Source organism: Phytophthora parasitica, assembly GCF_000247585.1.
Source record: "Phytophthora parasitica INRA-310 unplaced genomic scaffold supercont2.15, whole genome shotgun sequence".
In the NCBI taxonomy this organism is placed as follows: domain Eukaryota; phylum Oomycota; class Peronosporomycetes; order Peronosporales; family Peronosporaceae; genus Phytophthora; species Phytophthora nicotianae.
Window position 1 is genome coordinate 240,318 of NW_008649001.1, and position 8,968 is coordinate 249,285.

The 8,968-nt window shown below is 49.5% G+C and overlaps 8 protein-coding genes across 9 annotated transcripts in view; 5 read left to right on the forward strand and 3 right to left on the reverse strand.

Moving 5' to 3' along the window:
* The first annotated feature begins 292 nt into the window (after positions 1 to 292).
* PPTG_08061 (hypothetical protein) lies at positions 293 to 1,101 on the forward strand. The gene is made up of 2 exons (XM_008902967.1): positions 293 to 676; positions 754 to 1,101. The coding sequence occupies exons 1-2, from the start codon at positions 391 to 393 to the stop codon at positions 789 to 791; spliced, it is 324 nt and encodes a 107-aa protein (XP_008901215.1). The 5' UTR covers positions 293 to 390; the 3' UTR covers positions 792 to 1,101.
* PPTG_08062 (hypothetical protein) lies at positions 844 to 2,241 on the reverse strand. The gene has a single exon (XM_008902968.1). The coding sequence runs from the start codon at positions 2,199 to 2,201 to the stop codon at positions 1,173 to 1,175; it is 1,029 nt and encodes a 342-aa protein (XP_008901216.1). The 5' UTR covers positions 2,202 to 2,241; the 3' UTR covers positions 844 to 1,172.
* A 163-nt stretch (positions 2,242 to 2,404) lies between these two features.
* PPTG_08063 (hypothetical protein) lies at positions 2,405 to 3,975 on the forward strand (the record flags this gene model as incomplete). Its single annotated transcript, XM_008902969.1, has 6 exons — positions 2,405 to 2,542; positions 2,602 to 2,703; positions 2,776 to 2,951; positions 3,033 to 3,087; positions 3,151 to 3,574; positions 3,641 to 3,975. The coding sequence occupies 6 exons, from the start codon at positions 2,405 to 2,407 to the stop codon at positions 3,844 to 3,846; spliced, it is 1,101 nt and encodes a 366-aa protein (XP_008901217.1). The 3' UTR covers positions 3,847 to 3,975.
* Positions 3,976 to 4,191: 216 nt separating this feature from the next.
* On the forward strand, positions 4,192 to 5,439 carry PPTG_08064. Of its 2 annotated transcripts, XM_008902970.1 has the most exons (5): positions 4,192 to 4,372; positions 4,473 to 4,588; positions 4,668 to 4,782; positions 4,849 to 4,951; positions 5,028 to 5,439. In XM_008902970.1, exons 1-5 carry the CDS (start codon positions 4,244 to 4,246, stop codon positions 5,120 to 5,122), a joined length of 558 nt encoding a protein of 185 aa, XP_008901218.1. In that variant the 5' UTR covers positions 4,192 to 4,243; the 3' UTR covers positions 5,123 to 5,439. The 2 variants fall into 2 exon arrangements, with proteins under 2 accessions (XP_008901218.1, XP_008901219.1); XM_008902971.1 differs by having other exon boundaries at positions 4,849 to 5,439.
* On the reverse strand, positions 5,422 to 6,347 carry PPTG_08065 (hypothetical protein). Its single transcript, XM_008902972.1, has 2 exons — positions 6,298 to 6,347; positions 5,422 to 6,229 (listed from the first exon to the last, which is right to left on the reverse strand). The coding sequence occupies exon 2, from the start codon at positions 6,218 to 6,220 to the stop codon at positions 5,546 to 5,548; it is 675 nt and encodes a 224-aa protein (XP_008901220.1). The 5' UTR covers positions 6,221 to 6,229; positions 6,298 to 6,347; the 3' UTR covers positions 5,422 to 5,545.
* A 944-nt stretch (positions 6,348 to 7,291) lies between these two features.
* PPTG_08066 (hypothetical protein) lies at positions 7,292 to 8,028 on the forward strand. The gene has a single exon (XM_008902973.1). The coding sequence runs from the start codon at positions 7,405 to 7,407 to the stop codon at positions 7,864 to 7,866; it is 462 nt and encodes a 153-aa protein (XP_008901221.1). The 5' UTR covers positions 7,292 to 7,404; the 3' UTR covers positions 7,867 to 8,028.
* Positions 8,029 to 8,100: 72 nt separating this feature from the next.
* PPTG_08067 (hypothetical protein) lies at positions 8,101 to 8,642 on the forward strand (the record flags this gene model as incomplete). Its single annotated transcript, XM_008902974.1, has 3 exons — positions 8,101 to 8,194; positions 8,258 to 8,489; positions 8,555 to 8,642. The coding sequence occupies 3 exons, from the start codon at positions 8,101 to 8,103 to the stop codon at positions 8,640 to 8,642; spliced, it is 414 nt and encodes a 137-aa protein (XP_008901222.1).
* A 96-nt stretch (positions 8,643 to 8,738) lies between these two features.
* The window catches only part of PPTG_08068 (hypothetical protein), a gene marked incomplete at both ends in the record, with an annotated part of 4,434 nt that continues 4,204 nt past the window's right edge, over positions 8,739 to 8,968 (reverse strand). The window contains one exon of the mRNA XM_008902975.1: positions 8,739 to 8,788. Within this exon, the coding sequence (XP_008901223.1) occupies positions 8,739 to 8,788 (50 nt within the window). The remainder of the gene's footprint in view (positions 8,789 to 8,968) is intronic.

Genomic DNA, 8,968 nt, shown 5'->3' on the forward strand with positions numbered 1-8,968 from the left:
TACTCAGAGTCAGACTGGATCTGATTTGGCAATTCTGATTCTGAAATAACGCTCAGCATATTTTCAGATTAACAACTTGAAAAATCAAATTTGGATTCTCTCAAAATTTGCATACCGAAAATAATACTGGTTTTCATGGATTTTACTGTTTCAGCGCAGATTTTTGCAAAGTAAATTTCTACCTAAATTACTGAAAGCCAATACCGAAATTTGTTGCGATTGGTCAAGAACTAACCAATCATAGGCTGATATGGAGAGAATAATTGACCAATCAATGTCAAGATGCGATAATCAACCAATCGTCGCGCCTCCCCTCGCGCCGCACGACGGCCGCAGACTCTTTGAACGGCCAGCAGCTCAGCAGCATCCAGGAAGGAACCTATCGCCACCATGACCAAGGAGTACACGCTGGACGAGATCCGCCGCCTGGCCGACACCAACCCGGAGAAGCTGGCGCAGGAGTACCAGGCCTCGCGTGCCGCCACCGCCAACCTGGTGGACCGCGCCCGCGCTGGTATCGCCGCCCGTTCGGCCAACCCTCCCACCAACAAGTTCAACGCCTGGGCCCAGGGCTACGGCAACCGCTTCATCTACAACGGCAGCATTAAGCCGCTTGCGCACATGATGCTCATCGTGGGCGGCGCTGGCTGCGCTGTTGAGTGGTGGTGCCACCACAGTACGTATTTGATCAACTATGAAAGACCTGTGAGGGAGTATTATTTTTCTAACGTATCTTTATTTTATTTTGTGCAGGACACGCTTTCGCTGAAAAGAAGGACGAGCACCACTAAGTGGATGCTCTCTGTTCTTTTCAAGCGGCTACGGCTGTGAAGCTACTGGATCCGCAGTGCCAGGTTGTTTCTACTGATAAAATGAGAGAGCCTATTGCAGGAGACAGGAAATTTGCAGACGCAGGCAAGGCGGACGAGGTGAAGCCAGTCAGTTAGTGACCATCTATGCTAGCCAGCTAGCAAAACCTCTGAGTGAAAAATGACGCGTTGCGTAAATAAGAAACCCCACGCCTGAAGCCAATCAAGCTACGACCACAGGCGCTGTGGCGTGTGTTGTATTGTGGGAACATTGATCTCTATCTCTGCAACGTAACTCTACTCTAGGCATACACGCGCTTCAACCGATGGGGCGGCAAGTCTCAGACAATTCCAGCAGCGTCTTCACTCTTCCGGTGTCTTATCTTCCTTTGGGAATCGCAGTTCGCGTGTGGGGATCTTGCCATAGCCCTGGACGACCAGTCTGTCTTCGAACACGTGCACTAGCGCATGTGCAGTTTCGGATGGAGCACATTCCAGAATGGCATCGCAAACGACAAAGTGAACCCCTTTGTTGTGCATGCCTTCGTGAGCGTACACGTATCCGTCAGCATGTGAATGGCCTGAAAAGACCACGCGGACACAAGCAAAGCGTCGAATAAGTTCCAGAACTTCCGGATAATTCCACAACAAACTCGAAGGTGTCGGCGAAGTATTCGGGTGGATGGGGACGTGTGTGAAGACGACCACGTTCTCTTCAGCTTCTGTGGCCTTTACTAATGTGTACTCCAGCCATTTCATCTGCTCTCGATCCACAGCTCCATTGAAAGCCACGAATCTCCTCTGCTCTTCAACAAGCCCCGTCGGAGAATTGAGGTTCTCGTTCGGGTTCACACGCCGCAGTAGGGCCATAGCTTCCTGGTACACCGGGTCACTCTTCTCCCGTCCGAGGATCGACATCCCGTAGCAATCCAGTACTATAAAGCGAAATTTTGGTGCTTCGGGCACTTGGAAGTCGTAATAACTACGTTGCGGCGCATCTTTCGACGCTCTTGGAGGTTGGTACAGAAGTTCCTTCTGAATGACTGAAGCGGGAAAGTTGTAGAGCTCGTGGTTGCCAACCAGATGATGCACTGGCCCCACGGCGTCTTGGAACGGTGTCCACGCCGCTTTGGCGCTTTCTAGAGCTTGTCGAGACGTGGAAGCAGGACGGTTCTTGCCATCGATGAGATCTCCCAGATTCACGGCGAAGTGGAGTTTCGTTCCACTCTTGGCCACGCGCAGCCACTCCTCGACTGTGGCTTGCAACTGCGGCAGAGCATTTCGATAGTATCGCTGCGAGATGTGGTGGAAGTCCCATCCGTTCTCCACGTCCGCGTACTGCACGTCGGTCACCAACCCGAAGGTCACCAGCGGGTCTTGAGCTGACGTCATTCCACCGTCGTGACTTGAATTCAATATGTCCCAGCATCCGATTGGACGGGATTGGTCTCTCATAAATGATGCGGTATTGGAGAAATTGCTCCTGTCTAAATTCTATTTTGTGATGCGAGCGCTAAAAATAGGTCTTGATATACATGTATTCCCTAGGTATTTTAATCAAGTGACATACATACACGAGACGTTGGTTAGTGAAGATGAAGGCCCCTGCTTCGATGTATCCGGCTGACGAGCTGCAGTCGAAGCCAAATTTTCGACAAGTGGGGATAAAACCCACGGGGTTAGTTATGCGAGGGGCGGCAGCACGCAGACAAGCTTCTCCAGACCCAAATATGGTATGTGGGTGTTTGTCATTCGCATTGAAGAGAGCTGATGCGAACTGTTCTGTAAGTAGAAAGTGTCATCAATTCCGTCCAAGTACGAGACGGTTCTGCATCGTGATCCGAATGAACGCAATGGTTTTGGCAATCGGACGCAGCGTTTTGGCGATTGCGAGGTACATATGCAGGAATTTGGATTGTGTTGAAGTTTAGTGAAATATTGAAACCATTTTCTGCGTACTCTGTAGAACGAGTTGCCTGGGCCCGGCCATTATTACAAACCGCCGAGTCTTGTACGCTCAACAATAGATTCGGGATCGGTGTCTCGATTGGGGTACAGCACAGGCTTCGTGTCCAAGTCAAAGCGATTCAACGAGCAGGTCAAGCAGGTCGTACCAGGTCCTGGTCAATACCAGCCAAACAGGTAGCCCGCTGACAGCTTCGCATCATTTGTATGTTCCACAGTTATTCACCGACGGTTTCTTTTTGGTTTTGGGCGAACTAGAGATGATCGTCAGACACAGAACAAGAAACACGGCATGAGCAGCTTTGCTAACACGGTAAGTGCGCTGGTTTAGATCATACAGTAATCGCACTTACTCTAAGATTTGCGTGGCTTGTAGTCCACCCGCAGCAACAATCAAAACTCAAATAATTATGTTCCGGGACCTGGCGACTATAATGCAGAACAGCCATCGTTGGCGTATTCACAGAACGTCTCGAAGTCTGTTTTCTCTTCCAAAACGTCCCGAGGGTGGCAGATTCCTACCGAGATCCCTGCGCCAGGACAGTACGAGAATCCCATTCAGCTTGGGCGATCTCTCCGCAGCAATCGCTGTCCTCATTCCGTGTTCAAATCATCGGTAAAACGTCTTGGGTCAGATACATATTGTACCCCAGGTCCTGGAGCGTACAATGCCGAAGATGCAGAAAGTGCACTTCGATATGACCGGGTGGCAAGAGCTCACACAAGCGCTGCCTTCCGCGCTGGCAATATAGATCGCTTCGGACGCATGCCAGGAAAGATTGTGACGGATGGAGAACTTGGTAAGAATTGTGTTCCACGGGATAAACGAAGTTGAAATTAACGCAGCCCTTGATCGTGCAATACAGGCCCAGGAACGTACGAAGTGTCGACTCTGGTTGATAAGCTTGCGGAAAAGCAAGGTTCTGCTAGTGTGTTCAAGTCTAAAACGTCAAGGGCAGAAGGAATGGGAGGAACGTTTAAGAAAGGGAGTGTACCAGGGCCAGCATTTTACCATCCTGAGAGCCCCGAAAAGCGATCCCACTTACTTAATGCGAACAAGAAATGGCTGTAAAACTATTGCAATGCGCACGATTCTGAAGTCAAGATGAAAAGAGTGAAATTGAGCTGTACATTCATGGAAAAAAAATATTATTAAAACGAGTACGAAAGCACACCGTGCCGCTGAGCCATTCCTTTGACTATACGTCATTGTCGGCATCGTGCTTTGTGCGTCAAGTATATTATACTCCAGCTTCTCTAGTCGCTCGGGCAGCTTCTCAATACATATATTGCTTTTTGACATAATTATGCTACCTTACTTATTGTTGCTTCATTTCACGTGAGTTGAAGTCAGTAAGTTGCATTTAGTGTTGCGCGTAATGAGCAACATTCAGACAACATTACCTAATTCAATAAAAATCAACAATTCAATAAAATCAATTTTGAAGTCCATAGTGACAGCAGCAAAAATGAATCCGTACGTGGAGGCGCCCGAGACGCAGTTCGACCCCGAGACGTACATCCACACGTCCACAGGCAACAAGATCAGCCGTAAATGCACTCTCTGCGGTGCTCATAACATCCATCTACGCGGCAAGGTGCGTCAAAAACTCGCCTAAAGCAATAGAAAAAAAAAATGCCCCGTCAACCATGTCATCACATTGAAATTCCAAAGATTCTCATATTTTATACTCTCAGACAATTGTCGACTCGGGTGCCATCGTCCGCGCAGACTTAGCCAAAGTATCACTAGGGAAGCAGTGCATTATACGAGAGAAGTGCGTCGTCAAGCCGCCGACTAGGGTCGTGTCCACGTACGTTGCCTAGAACTCTGCTTATCTAACGAGAAATCAAATATTTTTTTACTGGTGGTATGTAAATATTGTGGAACAGAGGGCTGGCTTTTATCCCTGTGAAAGTCGGAGACTACGTCTACATCGGAGAAGACACAATCGTGGAGGCTGCCATGATCGGGTCGTACGTGCAGATCGGCAAAAACTGTGTCATTGTAAGCTTTTTTTTTTTTGCTTGATGCAAGTGGGTTTGTGTTAATGGAAGGCAATGTGTGGTACAGGGTAAGCGCGCGATCATTCGAGACTGTTGCCGGATTGAGGACAACACCGTGGTGCCTGCTGACGCAGTCATCCCGCCGTTCTCCAGGATTGGTGGCATTCCAGGTAAGTAGGGATCGTGCAGTGCTGGTACTGTCCTAAAAGTTAACGTAAATGTACTGTATGTGTTGAACCTGTATAGGAAAACTCATCGAAGACATGCCAGAGGCAACACAGGAGTTGTGCATTGGACAGATCAGTCGCTACTTCGACAACTTCACCCCGCGTGAGAACTAAACGAGGCGTAATAATCTGCGATTTCGCTGTGTGCTTCTGGGCTGACGGCTAGTTTTTTTTTTATTTGATTTACATCTTTTTCCATCCGCATCTGTATTCATGCGCAAGGAAGAAGTTGGCTAGATATGGCCATTGCTGCTTGTGCAAGAAATATTCCAAAAAATCTTATGAAGCGTGTATATGTGTTCATACGGCCATTGCGTCAGCGTCAGCAACTCGCAGTGAATGAGAGCTTTCGTCACATTTCAGCTTTAGTAACAAAATAACCTAGAGCAGATAAATCATCGTAACACGATTTTCTTACGAAGAATAGATAATGTCCTTGTTTTAAGAGTTAAAATAATGTAAGCACGACATGCATCAAAGTATTTGCAGTGTAAAACAACGATAGCAATGCAGCAGCAGGGAGCCCAATCAACTGAATTAGGGCTGGTGCTTGCTCCGCTTGGACGGCGACGGGGCCGTGATGCGATCATCCGGGTGGAGTCGGCGATCTTCGTCCTGTAGCTCAAGAATTCTTTTGCCCTTGTACAGCCCCTTGGCGGCACAGCCCGAGGATAAGCTGGAGCTTCGGTGTAGTGGGCTGTAGCTCGATGGAGTTCGCTTCGCCGGGTCACTGGAGTATCCACTATCACTCCAAGAACCAGAGGGATACAGGTCTTCACTCAGGCTCCGCATTCTTAACGATGCACTAACTGACGGTGGGGGCATCGATGTATCAATAGCAGGAACATGCCACGTTTCTAAATGTTTCCGTTTGGCTCCACATCCCGTCGATCTGGGGGTCGGAGGCAGTCCCCGATTGCAGGGAGATGTCATGGTTGCTGGGCGCACATTGTTGCCGTCTAGATCGTGTCGTCTGGGACTGATATTGGTCGTCTTTTGCCGTAATCGATGGTGTAATTTCTGAGTGGGAGTGCAGGGTTTTACGCCTGCCAGCACGGCTCCTTCCTGGAGTCTGTGGCCGACAGTAACTGGTAGAGGACGCGCAATGGGGAGCAGCGTCATGTTCATCTGCACGAAGCTCCAGGTGGCGCTGTCATTGCGGGCGGGGGACTCCATGGGCGTGTCGTCACGCGTCGGGGCGCTGGAATCCATGCTAATAGGCTGTAAGCGAGAAGGCAATTAGAATACTGAAGTGGAGATTTGGAAGAACACGGAGTGGGTGCACTCACCTATTTTGTAGGCTGCAGCTTTTCAGACTGGCGTAGTTTTTTAGGCTTTCAGATATCAGGTGGTCGGAACCAGAATGCGAACAACTAAGTGAAGCAGAGAGAGCCCAGGATCATTGAAAGGCGAGGAAGTGAGCGACTTGCGAGGCGACCGGGACGACGCAGAGTGAGCAAGAGGTGGCGGAAGCTACTCAAGAGGTCGCTTTTCCAGCCACTGCCTGCTCCTTTTTAGAACGTCTGGAGAGACCTAAAATTGGCAGCGAATTAACTCGCGCAAATAGGCTTTTGCCTCGAATACCGGTAGGCCACTTCAACTACAGCATCATGAACTGGTTGGGTTTTCGAGCTACGCCGAAGCCATCTATCTATCCGGCGGAGTCAGCCTTCTGGACAAAGCTGGCAGAAGACGCCAGGGGCGGAAGGGCTTCTAGGAGTTTCAAGGGAAGTCCCGTTGCTCTAAGCGCGGTGTGGTCGCTGAGAGGTATAAATGCTGGTAGGAAACGGCACCAGGAGGCAGTTGGGCCCCAATTTGGGGGCGCTACAGAAGCAGCGGTTGTGCAAGAGGGCGGCGTTGGGTCGCAATGAGCACATGGATGTAGTTCGATTGTCCATTCATCAGCTGCTAAGACTCAGGCAAAGTAATGTTTACAACGGAGGCAATAAGTTCCCACCTGCGCACGAGATATTCCTGCTTGAGTTCAGAGAATAAGGCTAAGAGTCGAAGCTGCCAGACGAGTCTGTTAGCAGCGTTATCACTGCCCATTCGGCACTTGCCGAATAGCTCGTTTGGTGGGTGGGTGGGTGTCTTGTAAAACGATAACTGCTCTACCTTTTTGCAAACTCCACTATGCCGTCGGCGTTCATGGAGACTCCATGAACCCACACGACCAATAGAGTATGCATGACATCGTGCAGTCGTCTTGTAGACGCATTGCAACACGCCTCAAACTGCATTTCATGTCGCTTTTCGTAATTCGGCCCTAATTTACGATTTAGATCCACTAAATCGTAAATGTCGTTTGGTTGTGCCAACCCGGACAATTTCCCAAATCCCCTCATTTCCAGATCCGACTTGAAGCTACCCAAGTGACAAAGGGAACTATTGAGACCATGGCTGACGTGGCGGCGATCATTAACCTCGTGAACAAGTTCGCGCTCTCGTACTCGCTGGAGGACGGCGACGAGGCGGTCAAGACGCTGGTGGCGCTCTTCACAGAGGACGCCACTTTCTTCGAGGAGCTCGTGGGTGGCAACTGCTCCGGCAAGAGTGAGATCGAGGCGGCGCTGCAGGAGCTGGCTCAGCTCAAGTTCGTGGCCGACACGCGCCACCTGCCCAGCGGCCACGTGGTGGAGCTCTCGGACGCTGAGAACGCCACAGTGACGTCGCACACGACGGTCTTCTGGAAGTGCACGCCCGTCATGGTTGTCACGTGGTCCGACGTGGTCGTTAAGCGCGACGGCCAGTGGAAATTCCAGAAGCGATCAGCCGACGCCGTGCAGAAGAACCTCGAGATGATCGGAGAGATGCAGCTCCGCGGCAAGAAGCAGTACTCCCACAAGGACGAGGCCTAAATCGACTTCGACCTCTCTTTTTTTTTTCCTCATGGAGAAGTTTTACAACTCAAAAACGTATAGAAAAAAGATCTCGTGATTTTGTCTATGGCAAAATGAAGAATAAATAAAATGCACTGAAGCAGGAAAAATCTATGTCTACAATATTGCGCGAATGTCTGCGCCCATTATGGTGCTCTAGAAAAGGAAGCGTCTCTTTGAGTGCCAAGCAGTCGCACTCAAGTCGGTAAAGTCATGGGTGGAGCTGTGTCCGAGCTACGTGGTGAGATCCATACGCACGTGCTAATTGTACAGCACTATCCATTGTTCCTTGAGCCTGTCCTGGCAGGTATGTAGATACGAAGCATAAAGTTTTTCAAAATACACTCACTCGTTACTGTGATGTACTCAGCGGTGCAGTATTTCCTTCATACAGCTGAGCTAGGTGAAGGCACCAATCGTGACAATCCACTAGAAGAAATCTCCATGGACGTCGTTATCTCGGACAAACGAGTGTTCGAAGAGGCCTCTACTGAAGTGGAATTACTATCTGAAAACCCTGCCGTGACTGAAGCTTTACTGCATGCTGTACGCAACTATCGTAAACTAGAATTATCGCCCGATATTGACCCTTTCAAGCGATGGTATGATCCTCCGTGGCGCAAGAACAAACCTTTCCCAAAATTTGTGATAGTTCCTCCTGATGAAGTCCCGCGTTTTCGAATAGCAGTACTACGAACAAGTATTCGATGTCTGCGGTTAATGATGTTTTGCCAAGACGGCAGGAGGCATCTTGAGGAATCTGACGGACCCGCTGTGCTTAACCAAGCAGCAATTGAAAATCCGCTCGATGATTTCGTGAAAAATGATGTCAAAGCCATTTTCTCCGCAGTTTATGGCGGTGGCAACGCTGTGCGTCGAATCGTGATCAGCAACGTCCCCACTGTCGTTGAAATGATGAAGGAAAACCACGACAGCGCCATCGTCCAGCTCGCTGGAGTTCGACGAATCTGCTCGCTTCTCGCCGATGTCCAAGCTCGTCAATATTCACCTTCTCATTCTCCAACGAAACAAGAAGAACCAGGCAACAGTAAAACATTTAATCCAGTGGAGATTGAACGCC